At 40.3% G+C, this 22,169-nt stretch overlaps 1 protein-coding gene across 5 annotated transcripts in view; it reads right to left on the bottom strand.

Moving 5' to 3' along the window:
- Positions 1-22,169, bottom strand: part of DLC1 (DLC1 Rho GTPase activating protein) — a 670,870-nt gene that overhangs the window by 44,303 nt on the left and 604,398 nt on the right. For 4 of the 5 annotated variants that reach the window (XM_069744429.1, XM_069744430.1, XM_069744431.1 and 1 more), the window contains one exon: positions 7,055-7,126. The exons of the other annotated variant lie outside the window; for it this stretch is intronic. In XM_069744429.1, coding sequence (XP_069600530.1) covers positions 7,055-7,126 — 72 coding nt within the window. The remainder of the gene's footprint in view (positions 1-7,054; positions 7,127-22,169) is intronic. 5 annotated transcript variants of the gene reach the window in all.

Genomic DNA, 22,169 nt, shown 5'->3' with positions numbered 1-22,169 from the left:
CTGTACAGCGTGAGACTGAGCAAGACGCTGGGACCGAAGTCCCTGCTGAGCAGACTCCACTGCGGCTGGATAAGAATGGGAGACCGCAGCGGAGATGGCTCGAGATTTCCCCTGTGCAGAAGCGGGAACTCGAGACCTAACACCATTTAAATGCGTCATCCTACTAATTTTTATTTTTTTTATTATTTTTTTTACCATTTTATGGTATTTTTCTTCAAACTACCTCTCACCTCCAATCCTACTAAATTTTGAATGTTTACTGACTTTAAAGGGAAACTGTCAGTAGATTCAACATTCCTAAGCCGTCTATACGGGCATGTAGGTAAAAGGAAGCTGAATAAAATAACACCGTGATATCTGCGATCTGATGTTTTATTCCAAAGAAATCCATGTTTTTCTTAATATGTAAAAGAGCTGTTCCAGGCTATGGGCCGGGCATAAATCTCCCTGAGATTTTGTCTTCAAATGTATTTTAAAGAAAAGTAGCCTTAAGTGTGAGAGATGTAGATCAGGAGAAACGACTGTCAGTCATTACACGGCTCACATTGGTAATGTTTCTTTTTATTGGAGATTCTTGAAGAGATCTATGTTCAGCCCATAGATTTTAACAACTCATTTACATATTAAGAAAAACGTGGATCATAGATATAGAGGTATCATTTTATTCAGCTTCAAGTTAGGAGGGTTGATACTACTGGCAGATTCCCCTTAAATCTGTAACTAAACACATGCTGCCAATCCTCTGCCAGAAAAGGAAACCATGGACCCCCATTCTTGGAATCGGTGATGGTCAAAGTTGTCAGACTCTAATGGATAAAACTTGGCTTATTAAACAAATGTGCTGTAAAAACGCTTTAGTAATAAATCCATAGAAAGCAACCTATAAAGATATTTCATGTATTGACCCTACAGCAGTACAATAACGGCAGTTATATGATAACATACCAATAATATAATGTATAAAAGAGGCTTTAAAATGTCAGTTATTTGACTGATGTGTCTAGAAAATTCCTATTATATCAGGCATGAACAAAAAAAATCATTATCATTCGGGCTTTACCATAAGAGAATAAAAGTTATTTTTAACAAAGAAGTAGCAACTGAAAAGAACTACAGTCAAAGCCTTGTCCAGGAAATGGCCTTTACTGACCTACATCTGCAAGTAGAGCTCACATCTTCGTTATTTTTGGCATGCTACAAGCTGTTAACCTCTTCTCAGCAGGACAGGTTTCCTAGATTTACAAGGACTATTCATTCTTTTAGTTCAGGAAAGCTCAAGGTATTTTTTTTAGGAATTATTTTAAATAAAGTCTCGTTAGATTAAAAAAAAATCCCCATCTATGAATCTGGACACGTCAGCTATTTCCGCCAGACTGCGCAGAATTCTTCTACTAGGCCAAACCATTTTATGGATTAAGAGAAAGGTCTCTATCTTTAATGATGGGGAATAATTGTAGGAAATGAGTTTTGTTCTCCAGCAGAGATGGTACACAGGTTTCTTAATACACCATGATCCACGTCTTTGTCTGTAACAATCCTTTACGTAGGAGGAAGACATAACAAAGACATAACAGAGGAAAAGGAACCTTGGCTGCAGGTATTTAACGTTCAGTTCACATCTATCTTACGTGCAGATCTGGTTTGTTAATAGGAAATATGTAGGTATGCTCTACAATCAGGCCATAAACTAACCTTGCGTTATTATAGAATTTGTAACAAAACGTATAAAGTGTATAAAACCAGCTGTGAAGTATACAAATAAGAAATAGATTTACTAAGTAGACATAAGCCCATTGACATAAGGTGATGATTGTCCACATTTTGTCAAAAGTTGGACACACACGAGAAAAAAAATTGGTTACACCAAGCCATATCAGTGCCATCAACAAAGTTCCTGTGCGTGTGCTTGTTGTAGATGTTTGGGGAGAAAAAGGATTGGTCTTGTTGGAGTTTTATATGTGTGATCCTTATACCATTCTTTCTATTGAAATAAACATGGGACGCTCAGACGACTTGAGTTAGCCATATGAGCTTTTGGCCAACAGCTATCTAATGTGAGTGCCCAACATAAAGCATTCTACAGTCTTCTAGATTACAACATGGTCTTACTCATTAGATAGAAACATGGCTGACCAACCATGAAGAAAATGTAGGCCAACATACATAATATATGGCTGAGCATTTGGCCAGGAGCCCATAAACTTGAGCACATGTCTGGCCAAGCATACCTGTGTTTTAAAAAAGTGAAGACATTAGCTCCCCAGTATAGGAAGTTTTCCCTAATGGGTGAGGTGTGTGAAGTCTGTATCATGGGTAATAAGAAAAGTAAAGAGAAATGTAGATGGGGATCCAGCAGCTGCAAAAAATTGGGTAGCTTAAAACATCACATTTATTGGAACATTAAAACTAAGGGAAATATAAAATCAAGATTAATGAGAAAAAGAGAGATACGGGGTCTATGCGTTTTGGTTGACAAGTTCTTAGTCTAGACCAAGTCTTGGACAAGACTAATAGTTTGTGGCTCGAAACACGTAGGTCCGGTGTCTCTTTTTTCTCATTCAATATGATTTTATTTTTACCTTGGTTTTAATGTTCCAATAAAATGTGATGTTTCAACCTACCAAATTTGTTTACGACTGCTGGATCCCCGTCAACACATCTCCTTACGCTCCTGTGTTGTCTTATGAGAGAGATGTCACAAGGCTGATCTACAATAAGGCAGTATAGAAATCTGACATCAATATTTCACCCTACAACAAGCTGTCCGGAGATCCCATACGCACTTGACTGTCGTCCGAACCTGTTGATATTAACAGGTTCGGGAAACAATAGTCTAATGTGTATGGTGAGCTGAAGTCACTGCCAGACATGTCTAGCAGCTATCAAATAAAAGGAGGCTTCAGAATTCAACTAGCATTATTATGGCATCACAGATACAGAAAACACAGCGATGTTTTGGCCCTGAGTATAGATCTGGGTCTTGTTAAGATAGTATTGTCATGCGCAGCCTTTCTAAACCCCCGATCAATATGCGCCTCCACCATTTGTGTGACCCTATCATTGTCATGGAGAGCTCATGTAAATAGGAAAAAGGGGAAAAGTCCCAATTGGAAAATCCATAGACCTGTGATCACGAGACTTGTAATATAATCTAATACATCAGGATCAGATTAGTCTTCTATGGTAAGCAGCCAATGCTTGGTATTTAGGGCTATACAGCTCAATATCATAAGCCCTATCGTTTTCCAATGGGTCACAGGTAGATTGCAGTCACTTGGATTTTGCTTGGGAAAGGGGATCATCTCAAGTTTGGTATTTGTGCATCCACATATTATTAAAGCTCGATATTGTTTTAACATCACAACTTAGATATCAAATGCCCGATCCGTCTCTTTCTCAATGTCATCTGTCAAGGAAGAGCCGGAAGACCGCCATAGACATCAGATGGTCGGCATGTTTGGTAGACTTTTTTCTAATGTTTATGGGGGGTTATTATCTAGTATATGCAAAGCCGTGACTCAATACGTCATTAATAAAGAAACTGATAACTGTACAGAGTGCACTAGAGGTGACATGAACTCATTGGAAACACAAAAATATGATACTTTCCCACGTGAGCAATATTTTGTCAGCTAGGGATAATATACGTTGCTTTGTTGCGTGTGACCTCAAAATAGTGTTACAAAAGCATGGGTCAGATATCATTTTCATTCCCATAGCAGACCAACAGACAATGAAACACTTATGTGAACCAGTAAAGAAAGCTGATCTATGAGGATCTTACATTTATGCAATTTATCTCATGAAGTAAACTAAATTTTAGAGCCTACCAAACACTAGTAACTAATACGAGGTTTCTAAAACTGACAATTGTTCATTCATGCTGCTGGCTACATCAACAAAATATTATCATTGAATTAAGAAAACTGTCAAACTATTTACTCTGTATATGAATATGATTATTTTTTACTCTAATATGATTTGTAATAACACCAATGTAGTCCAGAAAAAAATCTCATACAGAGTCTCATGCAAATATGTAAAACAATTATATATACAGTACAGACCAAAAGTTTGGACACACCTTCTCATTTAAAGATTTTTCTGTATTTTCATGACCATGAAAATTGTATATTCACCCTGAAGGCATCAAAACTATGAATTAACACATGTGGAATGATATACTTAACAAAAAAGTGGGAAACAACTGAAAATATGTCTTATATTCTATTTTCTGCAAAGTAGCCACCTTTTGCTTTGATGACTGCTTTGCACACTCTTGGCATTCTCTTGATGTGCTTCAAGAGGTAGTCACCGGGAATGGTCTTCCAACAATCTTGAAGGAGTTCCCAGAGATGCTTAGCACTTGTTGGCCCTTTTGTCTTCACTCTGCGGTCCAGCTCATCCCAAACCACCTCAATTCAGGTCTGGTGACTGTGGAGGCCAGGTCATCTGGCGCAGGATCCCATCAATCTCCTTCTTGGTCAAATAGCCCTTACACAGCCTGGAGGTGTATTTGGGGTCATTGTCCTGTTGAAAAATAAATGATGGTCCAACTAAACGCAAACCGGAGGGAATAGCATGCTGCTGCAAGATGCTGTGGCAGCCATGCTGGTTCAGTATGCCTTCAATTTTAAATAAATCCTCAACAATGCCACCAGCAAAGCACCCACACACCATCACACCTCCTCCTCCATGCTTCATGGTGGGAATCAGGCATGTAGAGTCCATCCGTTCACCTTTTCTGTGTCGCACAAGACACGGTGATTGTAACCAAAGATCTCAAATTTGGACTCATCAGACCAAAGCACAGATTTCCACTGGTCTAATGTCCATTCCTTGTGTTCTTTGGCCCAAACAAGTCTCTTCTGCTTGTTGACTGTCCTTAGCAGTGGTTTCCTAGCAGCTATTTTACCATGAAGGCCTGCTGCTCAAATTCTCCTCTTGACAGTTGTTGTAGAGATGTGTCTGCTGCTAGAACTCAGTGTGGCATTGACCTGGTCTCTAATCTGAGCTGCTGTTAACCTGCGATTTCTGAGGCTGGTGACTCGGATAAACTTATAATAATAATAATAATAATTTTTATTTATATAGTGCCAACATATTCCGCAGCGCTTACAACTTATCATCAGAAGCAGAGGTGACTCTTGGTCTTCCTTTCCTAGGGCGGTCCTCATGTGAGCCAGTTTCTTTGTAGCGATTGATGGTTTTTGCCACTGCACTTGGGGACACTTTCAAAGTTTGCCCAATTTTTTAGACTGACTGACCTTCATTTCTTAAAGTAATGATGGCCACTCGTTTTTCTTTACTTAGCTGCTTTTCTCTTGCCATAATACAAATTCTAACAGTCTTCAGTAGGACTATCAGCTGTGTATCCACCAGACTTCTGCATAACACAACTGATGGTGCCAACTCCATTTATAAGGCAAGAAATACCTCTTATTAAACCTGACAGGGCACAGCTGTGAAGTGAAAACCATTCCCAGTGACTACCTCTTGAAGCTCATCAAGAGAATGCCAAGAGTGTACAAAGCAGTCAAAGCAAAAGGTGGCTACTTTGAAGAACCTTGAATATAAGACATACTGTAATTTCAGTTGTTTCCCACTTTTTTGTTAAAGGGACACTGTCACCTGGATTTGGAGGGAACAATCTTCAGCCATGGAGGCGGGGTTTTGGGGTTTTTGATTCACCCTTTCCTTACCCACTGGCTGCATGCTGGCTGCTATATTGGATTGAAGTTCATTCTCTGTCCTCCATAGTACATGCCTGCACAAGGGTGAATCAAAAACCCCAAAACCCCGCCTCCATGGCTGAAGATAGTTCCCTCCAAATTCAGGTGACAGTGTCCCTTTAAGTATATAATTCCACATGTGTTAATTCATAGTTTTGATGCCTTCAGTGTGAATGTACAATTTTCATAGTCACGGAAATATAGAAAAATCTTTACATGAGAAGGTGTGTCCAAACTTTTGGTCTGTACTGTATATGATACCAGGGATAAAAATGTATATATGGAAGTGCGGAAAGTAGAGTAAATACGTAGTATAGATCTAATTAAGTATATATCTAATAGTCCATGGTGCAGCCATACTAATGAAAGCACATATATAGAGAAACCATGCACATATATAACAGAGTTGGCAACAGTAATACCAACCAGAGGTAAGGGGTAAGTCAAAATGCCCAAGCCAGCCCAGCACGTGTTTCGCATAACTTGCTACCCATGAGGAAGCACACTGTGCGAAATGCGCGTCGAGCTAACTGGGCATCATGACTTCACCCTTACCTCTGGTTGGTATTATATCTTATTCTATATTATATAGGTTTGTATGGTTTCACTATATATGTGTTTTCATAGGTATGGCTGCCACCATGGACTACTAGATCTATACTCACTATTTACTCTACAATTTCTGCACTTGCACATATGTAATTTTGTCAGTAGTGTACCATGTACGTTAACATAAGTCATCTTTAACTCTGGTTTATTCTATGGTTCTTGATTTGCTGTCACCTCAGCCCTTTTTCTCCTTTAAATTGTGTGGATTATATGTCACGCGTGTTCTACCGTATATATATATATTTTTACTATATGTTTTTATTACGGTATGCTAATAAAAATTAGGGCAGCACGGTGGCTCAGTGGTTAGCACTGCAGCCTTGCAGCGCTGCAGTCCTGGGTTCAAATCCCACCAAGACAACATCTGCAAGGAGTTAGTATGTTCTCCTCATGCTTGTGTGGGTTTCCTCCGGGTTCTCCGGTTTCCTCCCACATTCCATAGACATACTGATCGGGAATTTAGATTGTGAGCCCCATCGGGGACAGTGATGATAATGTGTGCAAACTGTAAAGAGCTGAGGAATATGTTAGCGCTACATAAAAAGATAATTTTTATTATGCTTTATGGTGATATTTGGTCATATTCGTGCTTTCGTGGGTTATTAGTGGATTATTCGTTTAATATAATTTGACTTACTCTTGAATATACAAGACGTTTCGTCTTGCACAAGTAAAACACGGCACAAGAATGGATTCACGGCAGAAGCACTTACCTTCATATAATTGTGCATACTGAGGAAACCCTGCTGCCCGTAACCAATCACATGCTTCCTTTGCCTCTATTTCTGTAAGAGAAAGAAACACAGAAACCCCACTGTTAGTGATTTGCAGGGTAACAAGTTCCTTGGTACACCTCCTGTCCTCGCTATGGAAACAGTATTACTATGTAAATTCACTACAAGGAGTACACAGCTTTGTCCATTGTCATTCATGGCAGCGCCTCTTTTTAGAAGTGAGGATTTATTTTTTTCAACTTCCTCTTATTTGTTACTTAAATCACTTTTAATATACGAGTCTCTTAGCAGTGAATGGTATTCCAGCACTTTCAACCCGGTTGACTAACGAATACTTAAAGGCTTTATGAAATGAGAATTTGGGGCTTTATTTCAAGTATGTGGTTGTCAAATGGTATTGATTAAGACAACTTTTGTGATTGCTTAACATTTTAAAAGCTTTATTTGAAACAGCCCTGAAAACCTTATAAAATCCCAAGGCTTAGCATTTTAAGGATCAAGTCAACGCTTTCAGCCTCCGTGTAACAACAGGGCCTATGCTCGTTAACTTAAAACAACAGAACTGGACTTCTTAATTAGGTTTCTCCATCCACTACTAATGTTTAAATGTTTCTAAAAATTTCTGCTTCCTTAATAATCTTTACAAAACAATATACTTAAAGGACAAAACACTGTAAACATTTCTTAATTTACAAATGGTAAAATCAATTGTTTGTATTGTAAAAAACATAACCTTTTTCAACTTTAAGCTAACTTTGGAATTAACTTTTAGTTATTATAAAACTTCCTTTCAAAAAAAAGAAAAAATACATATTTCGGAGGCCATAAAGCAATGTAATTAGTTCTCATCTTTTAATCACATATGACATAGGCAAAGCAAACAAATGAAACAATAGGTCACAAATCTGGACCTATGTTTATAGGTATGTGAAAGTCAAGTAAGTAGGGGAGCTAATGAACTAGAAATTAATTGGCACTAGGGGTGTAATTACAGTAGGTGCACTCAGGGCCTGCAGCCCAACGGGGCCCAAATATCCCTTTGGCCCATGTGAGAAGACCAAAACTGTAAGGAATTGTGAGAGTTGGGGGAACTGTTAGAGATTCTGTATTGGAACTTTTAAGCTTCACGTTTTGCTACTGCTTGGCACCCTAAAATATCTTTGTACCGGCATGATTAAGAACCCTAAGTAGTCCCAAAAGCTTGCTATTTTTACCTAGCCAGTAATAGGTTTCAACAATGGAGGTCTTCCAATTTTTTATCTTAACATCCAAAAAAAGATATTCAACGAGGACCAGACATTCGACCCAAGAGCGCTTACAAGAAATCTACTTAACATAGGTCTACAAGTCTGTTATTAGCACCTATCTTTAAAATTGTTCGCTATGATAGTTATTTTTGCTCACTGATCCCTTATGGCCCCAAGAGCCTAAAACAGTTTCTCCAAACCTAATCGAATTTTCAATGCAGTGGTACAATTTCTATAAGGAGACATGTGTTATGGATAATTATTATGAACAGCTTTTTAAAATAGGAAGGCAACATACATGCAGACAAGAAAAAACCAGGACGGCATAGAGGCGCAGATACTTCAGAACTGTGTAAAAAGCACTCTATTAAGTGATATGAACACTGACTATCACATTTTGCTTAATCAAGCAAACAGATGGCGAACAATCAAATTCTCTGTGTTTATCCAGCCCTGACTACATTCAGCTTTCTTCATGTGCCAGAACAAAAAGACTTAATTAGACACAACCGACTAGACAATATTACCACCTACTCGGATAGGATACTATTGCTACTCAACATTTACTTGCGACACTTCATCATTTTTTACAAAATCATGTTGAGGTCATTCAAAAAACCTTTAACATTTGACCCCATTATTTTAACACTTTGGAAAATGTAATAATAGGCAGGTCAAGGCCAGAAAACTTATCCATTGACTCCTACAAAAGATCTTGCCAGGAATGCTGCCACTCTTAACCCTCCAGCTCTAATTAGTGAAATGGATTTGGGGAGTAAAGAAAGTATTGTAGGTCAATTCTCATAATCCCAGTGTTGGGGTCTCCGCTCAGTAGCTATAATGACTTACACACTGATCAAGTCATTGGAGAAACAAGAAGGTGGAGGAGGGGGTCTTACTGAATGACAGGTATTTACAAAACTGGACTTGTACTGTTTACTACTGCCTTAGGTTATGAAAAAAACATGCAAAGTAGCACGTAGGACTTCTGTAGGGGCCCAGCTATTGACAACTGACCTACTGTATTAGCTAATACATTTAAAAAGAGCAGGTTCTGGAATTTAATTTAGGCAATTTACAGCATCACATGAAAAGAGCTCTTGAAAAAAGGAAAAAGGCAGGACACAGGCACATACAGAAAGGATTTTGTGGATTCCAGCCAACATTTACAAGAGATGAGTTGATACAGGAGAATGGCTCTTTGGTTACAACATCCTAACAAAAAAGGAAATTGCTCATACCCTATGTCACCAGCTCATATCGGACAATTCAAGCGTGAACCCAGCAAAAATTCTTATAAAGAATGAAGACAAGAAAAAAAAACAGACTGTAGAATGAGAAGTGTATTCACATTAAAGAATACTAACTATATTGTAGACACACAAGATTAAAATTCAGTGATACAGTATCACCAACTGAGTAAAGCTACGAGCATTCCACTTTAGGAGATGGCAGAGTTGCCCAAACACAACCCTCAGAAAAAATGATACTGTTTTAACGAGACCACTTGGATTTTAAATAGACTGAATAATACTCTCACTTTGTAAAAGATTCATGAACTTAGAAGGTTAGATATCGTAATATTGTGTGCTCAATATTCTAATCAAATGGACAAGTAAAGCCCCCTCAAATACACCATGGATAGCTGTTGGCCGAATGATTGTTGGTTCGAGAGAGCCATCGGCCAAGTTCCCCATACACAGAATTCTCGACTGGGCGCTCTCTATGAGAGAGCCGCTGCCAGAATACTTTGGGAGGGACTTATTTCCTGCAGAACAAAAGCTTTAACAGTCAGAAATTAGTTTGGATCCATTTCTACCACTACATCATAACTGAGGGGAGAATCAAGTAGTCCCCATGCACATAAGACTATCGTCGTAATCTAACGTCTGAGGGGGCCTTTACTGTCCACAACAACGACTTTATATATAATAGAATGGGAAAACGTAACTAGAAAACTTCGGTGCATACAGTAAAGCATAATTGTTAAGATTATTATTGCGCCATTTATTCCATGCTGCTTTACGATATCTTGATTGGACAACAAGTGATCGTCTGGTGGTCATTTTGCTGACAAAGCCATATATAATGGCCGCTAAAGTCATTTAAACTGGCCATAGGTGTTCAAAGACACCAGGTGAAAAATAGATGATTTTTCTGAAAACTTTTTCTTTCCTTTGATAATTAGATAATTTAAAGCAATTCTTTTCCGACAATAATGATCTGTCATTAGTCAAATAACAAAAAGTGTGAACGGTATTTTCATTACTAATTTCAGATACATAGCAAATATAGGTAAACTGAGTGAACAGCAATCTAGTCTGAACTGGTGCATAACCAAAAAAGACTTACATAGCAAATAGATCAATGGCTGCACTCAACTGTACTAAAGCAAGGGAATGTGCGATACATGAAATGTGAATAGCATAATGGCTTGTGAAATCTATGAAAAAACACATGAAATGTGCTAAGCACTGTACTCAAGTACAGTTGAGTGCAGCCATTGATCTATTTGCTGTGTAAGTCTTTTTTGGTTATGCACCAGTTCAGACTAGATTGCTGTTCAGTCAGTTTTCCTATATTTACTATGTACTATTTTTTCTGACTGGAACGCCCCGCCCTTCACCATGTTGTGATATTTATTACATCCAAACACAGTTGGTTCCGACCTTCCTATAAATGCAGGCTTTACCATGTTACTAGCCAGAGGTAAGTGTTCACACTAGGCAGACAGGTCAGGTACCCATCCGATCCACGAGATTACCTTGACGTTTGGTGGATGGGCTCACAATTTTTGGCCAAATCTTGTGCTAAGCATCTCATGTGTTTTTTCATAGATTTCACAAGCCATTATGCTATTCACATTTCATGTATCGCACATTCCCTTGCTTTAGTACAGTTGAGTGCAGCCATTGATCTATTTGCTAATTTCAGATACAAATATATTAGCCGACTGTATGCATAAAAAAGTGAGCACAGATTGTATAGCTAATGACTTTACAATAGTGATCTGTAATTTTCAGAAACCGTGCTGGGCTGTCATGACATATGTCAAGTCATGACAATATGTGACTCTACTGTGAGAACCCAACGACTTGATATTCTCATTTTCCTATGTATTAGGAAACATCATATCTGAGCCTTTCAGAAGACGTATATCAAGAATATTTCCTGATCCATACTTCTCAAGGAAGGCACTGATGAGTGCCAATGAATATCCACACATTGGCATACCCAGTCTAATCTCAACATTATACTGCACAGTATACTTTTTTGTGATTGCCCTCGGTATGGTAACTCACAGTCTGAGGATTTATAAATGCCAGCATGCTAGTAAAAAAGTACACTCTTCTGTGCTCATTTGTGGGTGATGAGGCCTACGCGTATGTTTAGCACATGGAGAGGGAGCTTTCTTAGCACATACAACAACGGTAACACATGAGCAAGTTGTGAACATACCTAAAAGTTGACTAAAGACATTAGATAGAAGTCAAATGAAAGATAATTAAGCAAACACGTATGGCTGCCAACACTCATTTACAAGAATGCACAGGGGCTCCATGAAAAAGCCTCTGACAGAATCATCTGGTAGCAGCTTATCTCCCAACTGAGAAAAAGGTTTAAGCAATTGAACTCAGAGCTTGATGGTTATCCTTTGGCCACGTTCACACACTCAGTATTTTACATCAGTAAGCCAAAGCCATGAGTGGGTGATAAATCCAGAAGTGGTGAATATGTTTCCATTATACTTTTCCTCAGATTGTTCCATTCCTGTTTTTGGCTTACAAATACGGATGCAAAACTCACCAAATACTCAACGTGTAAACGTGGCCTTTGACATATTCCATCTAGGACCAATGGGAAACCCCCATACATATAAGATGGTCGACTGATGCCGTTGGTGGGTTTGGACAACTTATATCTAATGTGCACAGAGGCCTTAAAAAAAAAAGTCTGACTGCCTCTATTTAATAAGGCATCGCTGCAGTGATCACCATAGGAAAAATGTGTGGCCATCTACAAATTTTCCCAGTGACAAAAGCTTACTGGAGTTTCAGAATAATTTTTGCACTCTAGGGAATTAGCAAATAGCCAGTAAAAGTTCCAATAATGTTCAAAGTTCTTTGTTAAAGGGAACCTGTCACCCCCAAAATCGATGGTGAGGTAAGCTCACCGTCATCAGGGGCTTATCTACAGCATTCTGTAATGCTGTAGATAAGCCCCCAATGTAACCTGAAAGAGGAGAGAGAGGTTAGATTATACTCACCCAGGGGCGGTCCCGCTGCGGTCTGGTCAAATGGGTGTCTCAGGTCCCCTCCCATCTTCATTCCATGACGTCCTCTTCTGGTCTTCATGCCACGGCTCCGGCGCAGGCATACTTTGCCCTGTTGAGGGCAGAGCAAAGTACTGCAGTGCGCAGGCGCCGGGCCTCTCTGACCTTTCCGGCGCCTGCGCACTGCAGTACTTTGCTCTGCCCTCAGCAGGGCAGACAAAGTACGCCTGCGCCGGAGCGTGAAGACCAGAAGAGGACGTCATGGGAGGCGCTGTTCCGGACCTGAGACACCCATTGGAGCAGGACCGCCCCTGGGTGAGTATAATCTAACGTCTTTTTCTCCTCTTTCAGGTAACATCGGCGGCTTATCTACAGCATTACAGAATGCTGTAGATAAGCCCCTGATGACGGTGAGCTTACCTCACCATCGACTTTGGGGGTGACAGGTTCCCTTTAAGTTTGTAAAAAGTCTATATACTATATCGCCATGTATCCAGGACACAGGGAGCCACACTAGTATTGTAGTTTAGTTTGTCTTTTGATAATTACAGAATACAGATAAGATCTTATTGTTTGCTAGGAATTCTGGAAGATGCAGCCTGTAACATGCACCAGGAAATCTCTGCTGTACTGCTGTATTGTAATACGCATGCAACAGGCAAAGGAGGGGGAAGGAAACAGGAAATTTTTATTGGAAGCAGCCTTATTTGTTAGATGGGTTCACAAAGCTAGGTTTGTGCTTCTAAATGAAGTTTTGCTGATCTCTTTTGTGTACAGAGCTGGGAACTATTAGGCTTTATTAACACACTTCCTAGGACTTTCGGACAACATCCTTCAACCTACACATAAATGATAACATTTTCCAAGCCAAAGAATTTCGTTTGCTTGATAAGCTAGAGTTACTTAAAATTTGTAATGTTGAGACAGTTTTCAGTAGCTTGATAAAAGAAAGTCAAATAACTGAAAAATACAAGATTTCTCTTTTGCCCCGTTCAAATGTAAAAGTACTGAGATAAAAAAGCCCCCTCCAGAACGAGGGGAGATCATGTACTCGGTTCCTAATAAGCAATGTATCTCTGGAGAATAGCAGAATAAAAAATGCTTTCAATTTTTTTTTTTAAAGAGGATATACAGCTGTGGCAAAAATGAAGAGAACCCTGCAAAATGTTCTGTTTGTCTGATTTTTTTGAGTAAAATGTAAATTGTTCATTTAGTCAATAAACTTCTGACAACATGTCTCCGAATTTCCAAGCAATAAATTTTGTATTTTTTTTTCTGAAAAGGAGAAATGCTTTCAGATCTCAACAATGCTTTCAGATCTCAATGCAAAAAAAACAAGCTCATAATCATTTAGAAACAACAATACTAATGTTTTAACTCAGGAAGAGTTCAGAAATTAATATTTTGTGGAATAACCATGATTTTTAATCACAGCTTTCATGCGTCTTGGCATGCTTTCCACCAGTCTTTCACACTGCTTCTGGTGCAAAAATGTAAGCAGTTCTTCTTTGTTTGATGGCTTCTGACTGTCCATCATCCTCTTCATTACATTCCAGAGGTTTTCAATGGGGCTCAGGTCTGGAGATTGGGCTGCCCATGACAGGGTTTTGATTTGGTGGTCTCTTAATTTTTGCCAGAGACGTGCGTTTAAAATGACGTTTTTTGTCCATTTCAAAGTCAATGAAGAAAAGTCCTATTCCTCTAGGAGGAGATTCAGAATGAGGGACTCATCATAACGTAAAATAGGCTAATAAGGAATCGGTCATTGTTTTGTCAACCAGAAAATTCATTCCTAAGAAGAATAAAACGCAGTAATCGTAGCCCGGAAGTCAGTCATTCTTCACATTCATGGTTTTTTTTGCAGGGTTTTTAAATGTTATTTCTACAATTATAGTATTAACAAAATTTTAACCATTTTTATTGCAAAGATACAATTGTCGTTTTTGTAATTTTTGATTTGTCTTTCTCATAATGTTTTAATCCTGTTCACAAAAGAATCTTCTAAATATTCATTGGTTATAGATCTTTTTTTTTTGTAAATGGCAGGATTTATTTTACAAGCAAAAAACTGTTGTGTCTATTAAAGGTCTGTTGATGAACTTTGGAGTTTAAGAGCAAAAGTCAAACAGATGGCCCTGCAACCTAGAACTCAGACATCCTCCTGGCCATGCTGGCTCCTTGGAACAGCAGGGGAAGATTGGCTTATCAGCACTACTGACTTTTTAGGGATGCTTGCCCTGCCAGATGTTGTGAGTATGTACAGATCCACTTCTGTTTCCTATCAGCCAATCTCACCAGGTCTTGTCACCATAATACATGGTCAAAGCTCAACAGCATTCTTTGGCAAACAACAGTTAGCAGAAGTCAGAGTATAAATGCTTATTTTTTTCCCCCATATTTTTTGCACTAGTGCTTGGTTGTCAACTTTTCATGACCCTCCTATAAAGCAACCCAGTCTGCAGATCTACAGTTTTGCTTATGCAAGCCCGGTATTGCTGATAATTTTATCCAATGTTTTCTTCTGCCATTTCCTCTCTGCTTCCTCCTTACTCCTTTGTACTTCAGCTACTTATGATGAGATTAGAAGATTCAATAAAGGAGCTTTTGTATGCCTGTGAGAGTCAGATGTACAGAGCCAGTCAGTAGAAGAGGAAGGCATACTCTAATAACACGATTCCTAGAAGGAGATGGCATGCCAGGCCTTTCACAGCAACGTGATGACAGCTGAAGAATGACTTCATTTGCATCACTGACTGCAGCTTTGTACTCTAGGCTGACATTCTCAAAGCTACACAGGCGTTTAGAGCTTTCTAGCAAGACTGTACGTGTACAGTACAAAGTATACACAAAGTAGTACCACATACCAACAAGTGTTAGGAAGCTCACATACCACCGCCATACTGCTAACTTATCAGACTTCAATGGCTTGTCACCAATCACCTATTGTTCAGGATCACAAGGACATTCCAACACAGCAGAGAGCCTATGGGCACTACAGAAATTGATCACTTGCTGATTTTGTAAGCTTGCCCACTGACAAAGACATGAACAGTCTATAATTTTAAGGGTAGGTTAAATTTTAACATTAACAGAATATAAAAAATAAAATCCAGGAAATCACATTTTATATAATTTATATATTTATTTTCATTTTGCAGTGAGAAATAAGTATTTGATCCCCTACCAACCATTAAGAACTCTGGCTCCTACAGACCAGTTACGCGCTCCTAATCAACTCGTTACCTGCATTAAAGACAGCTGTCTTACATAGTCACTCCAGCTCTATTCCTCGCCTCCTCACCTAGCATCCTCTATGCAGTCAGTACGACTTCAGGCAAAGGAGCTGTCAGTGAAGCAGGAGAAGGCGGCAATGGATGGGGAATAGAGCTGGAGTGACAGAGGCTTCAGATCTACAATATGTTGAAGTCTCAGAACCAGAGGAACTGACTGAACTCGTCTTTGAAAAAAAATACATGCACACACACACACATATATATATATATATATATATATATATATATATATAATTTTGAAATCATCCTGACAGATTCCTTTAAAATGTATCACATACAGTATATGAATTAAAACGTAAAATAGTTGTCTAATTTTCTTTCTTCGTGAGCACACAGCTCCTCTGCCATCCAGCTTCCTGCATGCCATGGGGGGTTGTGCGCACCTAAAGACTGACAGTTCTGACCTGCAGCAATGGGGCATCACAGACCTTAATGGTGCTCTCTAGCAGAGGCATCTTTGCCTCTACAGCATCGGAGGATACTCACGATACCAAATGATCATTCTGTTCCCATCAGTAAACATCAATCTGAATAAACAGGTCAGGAAAGGACTGTCTCTCATTAATGGATAGAGATCGGTCTATCGAAACTAGATGCTTTTCTTCTACCAGGCAGTAAGATGCTGTCAAAGGAATCTGGCAGCAGCTTACTCCTCTCTCCCCATTGAAAATACTCAACTGAGGTGAACCTTCATGTACATTGGTGGTGAGGAACGCATATTTGGAATAGATAGCCGAATGAGCGTTCTACTTACAGCATTGTTTGCTTAGCACCACAATAGTCTACAGTGTTTTACAATTGTTCAGTGTATTTTGCAAATGTTAGAGTTTCATATTTGGTTCTTTCTTGGTCGAAAAGATCAGACCTTCTGAACCACTTCTGAGGTGATGATTACTAAAGGTACCGTTACACTTAACGATTTACCAACGATCACGTCCAGCGATACGACCTGGCCGTGATCGTTGGTAAGTCGTTGTGTGGTCGCTGGAGAGCTGTCACACAGACAGCTCTCCAGCGACCAACGATGCCGAAGTCCCCGGGTAACCAGGGTAAACATTGGGTTACTAAGCGCAGGGCCCGATGTTTACCCTGGTTACCATTGTAAATGTAAAAAAAAAAAAAAAAAAAACACTACATACTCACATTCCGGTGTCTGTCACGTCCCCCGGCGTCAGCTTCCCGCACTCACTGTGTCAGCGCCGGCCGGCCGTAAAGCAGAGGCCAGCGCTCACAGTCAGTGCGGGAAGCTGACGGCGGGGGACGTGACAGACATCGGAATGTGAGTATGTACTATTTTTTTTTTACTTTTACAATGGTAACCAGGGTAAATATCGGGTTACTAAGCGCGGCCCTGCGCTTAGTAACCCGATGTTTACCCTGGTTACCAGTGAACACATTGCTGGATCGGCGTCACACATGTCGATTCAGCGATGACAGCGGGTGATCAGTGACCAAACAAAATGTCCTGATCACTCCCAGAGACCAACGATCTCCCAGCAGGGGCCTGATCGTTGGTCGCTGTCACACAGAACGATTTTGTTAACGATATCGTTGCTACGTCACAAAAAGCAACAATAAAGAAATCGTTATGTGTGAAGGTACCTTTAGAGCACAGTGTGTATTTGCTTCTAGCATGGGTGACAGAATGCTAATGCCTTCATCTACATATCTACATTTGCGAATAGCCTTTTAGCACCGTGATAAGATTAGCTAATTATTCTCATCTGTTTTGAATCATAGATGTTCCCAGGAATCAATAAAGAACCTTCCATCTTTAATCTAGTAAGAAAGTACCAATACCAGCTTTCTGAAGCTTAAGGTACCTTCACACTAAACGATATCGCTAGCGATCCGTGACGTTGCAGCGTCCTGGCTAGCGATATCGTCCAGTGTGACAGGCAGCAGCGATCAGAATCCTGCTGTGATGTCGTTGGTCGGGGCTAGAGGGCCAGCACTTTATTTCGTCGCTGGCTCTCCCGCTGACATCGCTGAATCGGCGTGTGTGACACCGATTCAGCGATGTCTTCACTGGTAACCAGGGTAAACATCAGGTTACTAAGCACAGGGCCGCGCTTAGTAACCCGATGTTTACCCTGGTTACCATCGTAAAAGTTAAAAAAACAAACACTACATACTTACCTACCGCTGTCTGTCCCCGGCGCTCTGCTTCTCTGCTCTGGCTGTGAGCACAGCGGCCGGAAAGCAGAGCGGTGACGTCACCGCTCTGCTTTCCGGCTGCCCGGCGCTCACAGCCAGAGCAGAGAAGCAGAGCGCCGGGGACAGACAGCTGTAGGTAAGTATGTAGTGTTTGTTTTTTTAACTTTAACGATGGTAACCAGGGTAAACATCGGGTTACTAAGCGCGGCCCTGCGCTTAGTAACCCGATGTTTACCCTGGTTACCGGCATCGTTGGTCGCTGGAGAGCTGTCTGTGTGACAGCTCTCCAGCGACCAAACAGCGACGCTGCAGCGATCCGGATCGTTGTCTGGATCGCTGCAGCGTCGTTTAGTGTGAAGGTACCTTTAGTCCAAGACTAGTCTATCAAGCGTACTAAGAAAAAAAAAATGGTCCGATTTTAATCCAAGAGAGTGAAATAATTTTTTTTCTCCCTTGTCATCTGTGTGCGGTACGTATACAATTCATTTCCTTTATTCAGCAGCTATTAATCTTTTACAGGGCCATTTACAGTTCATTAAGCTACAGAAATGTATTTGTACAAATAAGATGACAAAAATCTGCACTGCCCCACTGATTATCATTGGTCTGAGTGCAATCCCTATTTTTTTTATCAATTTGCACTAGTCCGATTTACACGGTCGTGTGTGTGAACCCTATGAGAACCGTTTGTGAATTGAATATATATTACAATTTCAATGTCTAATATGAACATACTTTATAACAATTGATCCATAGAAAGACTAGTGCTTGTTAAACGGATCCTGTGCATATAAAAATAATAATGGTCACGTAATATAGTTTAACCAATCAATTTAATGAAACAAATATTACAATTCTGTTTATATTGTCTACATGGGGGGGCAACAGCACCATTTATCAACTTGTCAAGTGTCATAGACACACATCAGAAATTTAGATCGGTAGGGGTATGGGTGCTAAGGCCTCACCAAACGCAAAAGTTTCAAGGTTCATGATCAGCAAGCCTGCTGAGCTCCTTTTTTGGGTGTAAAAAGTCAGTTTCTAAATGTCTTTATACACTAATGTCGGCCGAACCCAACGATGTGCGAGGCAGTGGCGTAAGTTGAAGTTCATTGACCCCAATGGAGAATCTCCACCAGGGTTTCCCAATTGCAAGCCTTCAATAGCATTGGCCTTAAAGAAAGACATTTTTGGGCCCCTTAGGCTCTAGGGCTCGGGTGCCATTGCAACTCCTGCACCTATTGTAGTTAGGCCCTTGCATGGAGGAGTGGAGAGAGTCAGCTGCTGGAGGAACCATCATTTGTCCTACAGCAATCTCTTGTGCATGGGGCCCCGGAGTTTTAAATGATCAAGTTTACATAAGAAAACAGAATGTTGAGCATTATAAAAGGGTCGTGTCCATCAATAGTCTCATTTATCATAAAGGAACTTTTGGCACATTGGCGACAGCAGGAAGCCATTGGGGGGTAACATAGTTATCAGCGTTTTCAATAACAATCAGAGGACAAAGACAAATAAACAGAGTCATTCATTCCTTCTCTCAGCCACATGGCCAGTCCTCCCATTCATCTTCTAAAAACCTATGCCCCCTTCTCCCCCCTGTCACCGCTGGAGGGGAGTAACCACATAGACTCAGAGGAGCCAGGTGTTTGGGCGTAGGTGATTCCTTTTGGAATTTGTACAGGACCATCTTGAACTAATATACTTGATATGAAACAGTGAAGACTAAAGACTAGTCTGAGTGTAGTGCCAGGATTGCCAGCGAGTTTGTGAAAGAACTGTGAATATGGAGGAACATTACAGACAAATATATATTAAATCTATCAGCTCTGACTACAAACTATCCTATCTCACAACTTGTAGTTCTCCTATTTTAACTTGGACTATACACAAAGCAGGGGTATTCTAGTTGTTGGTGAGACATTGTGGCTGATGCCAAGCATACGCTACAGATTATATACATTGTGACTGTGCTTTTCAGAGTTTTAGGTGGTTTCCGAAGTCAGACGTGTCTCCCCTGCCATGATCGAATGACTTTGTCCTTGGCAAATCTCACAGCCTTAAAATTCTTCCACATTGGTCAACCTTGTGGTCAAACATAATAAACAATAAGAGACAATCCTGACATCCTGTGCACCGCACACGTGGATATTTACACTGCGCTCCAGCTCCCTGTCTGTCAAGGTTTAAGAACAAGGAAGAACTATGTCAGGAATGGCCAAGAAAAGATGTCCACGAGTCCAATAACCAGCGAGAAAATAAAATATTGTAAGAAGATTAGAGTAAACCAGTACTTGTGACCAGAGGTGCAAAAAATGTGCAATCATGTCACATGTCAGGGATATTTTATTTTAATAACTTTTTCATAATCTACAATGCCTGATCCTGATTACAGACCCCTGTCCAGCTCATTGATATGGCTGCAACGTGTAGACTTTGAATTCTGGATAGATTTTGACCCATTCAGTCTTTTTGACTTTCCGCAATCACCAAACCATTTGGTCATAGTAATATCTGGTATATATTGAATTCAAGGAAGAATGGGGTCAGGTCAAAACCAGTTTGGCTAATGTTGACAGCTCATTGGACTTATGCGACCACACATACACTTGAGAACAGAAGTGAACAAAATTGGCCGGACCGGCCGAGGGTCTCCTGACATCAACTCAACAGCCTCATTATGTGCCTGAGTCTATGGAGTTTGGGTCACGATTCCAGCCGGGTGCCCAGACATCGCAGTCAGTACTCTTATCGTGAATGTTGGATGTGTGAAGCCTGCCCCTATAATATTAATTTGTTGGCCGATCCATAAGTAATTTAACTACTAGTTGGCCCTCCCTTTTTTCCAGCTTCCAGGTCAAGAATTCCTGGAAATCATATTTGGGAACTGCTGTCTGAATGTAAATTAAAAATGACAGGAGTGTTCCCAGGAATACCAACTGGCTGACAACAGCTAAGGCTACGTTCATATTTGCGTTGTTGTGTGTTGCGTCGGCGACGCAACGCACAACGCATGCAAAACGCATGCAAAAACGCATTGTTTTGTGACGCATGCGTCCATTTTTGGCTTGATTTTGGACGCAAAAAAACGCAACTTGCAGCGTCCTCTGCGTCCTGACGCTTGCGCGACAAAACGCAAGACAACGCATGTCCATGCGCCACCATGTTAAATATAGGGGCGCATGATGCATGCGTCGCCGCGGCTGCGCCCGACGCAACGCTAATGTGAACGTAGCCTAACACAGCGCACCCCTTCCACTATCTGTGATAGAAGGGCAATGAAAACTGTCATGATACATTATATCTACCGTATAAAATGTAGTTTAGTAAACCTTGATATGATGGCAATATTGGTCTTTTTAGAGAGCAAAAAACGCTATAAAAATGTCTTAATAAAACAAGGCATGCCGCTCCAGCACCACCACCACCCGCCTTCATTTTACAGCGATGGCATCACACTCATGACCGCAGTAAGTATCACGTGTATCGATGTGAGGGCACAACTGCAGCAGGTATAAAAAAAAAAGACTGGGGAGACCCACAGGGCCGAGCGGTGATACAGGTAAGCAATGTTTCTTCTCACCACCAACCCCCTCCACTGTCTACTTTTTGACCACTTTAACAAGCTTTATTTAATATGGACAACTTTTGACGCTTGATTTTTTTTTTACTTGCAAAGTAACTGTTCCACAATAATTTACATATAAGTGTTCTTTCATTCAAGCAGAGGAAGAGGAAACATCTGAAGGTATTATTATGATTAGAATGCTTTTTTGTCATATACATAGCACGTCAGGGTGGGTCTGGCATTGTCTGGAGCCTCTAGGAGTCCGCAGGCATTGCCTCATTTCCTCCTTCCTGTCACTAGGGAGGATAGAAGTACAAGACCCCTTGTTTACCACTGCTGATCATCCTGTTCAAAGCAGTATCCTACTTTCCAAGCCAAAATAGACACCACCCAGAAAATGCATGCAGTCACAATAGTAGATGGATTTAATATCAGGAATTTGCTCAAAATATCGTCACATTTTGAGACCGAAAAGCAATTTCAGTTCAGACAATTCTCACTGGTGTAACTGCATGAAACGTAGGGCTCAAGGTGGAGATCAAGCCCTCATAAAAAT

The sequence above is a fragment of the Ranitomeya imitator genome, chromosome 1, assembly GCF_032444005.1.
Source record: "Ranitomeya imitator isolate aRanImi1 chromosome 1, aRanImi1.pri, whole genome shotgun sequence".
NCBI lineage: Eukaryota > Metazoa > Chordata > Amphibia > Anura > Dendrobatidae > Ranitomeya > Ranitomeya imitator.
This window is presented reverse-complemented; position numbering and strand designations above follow the sequence as displayed.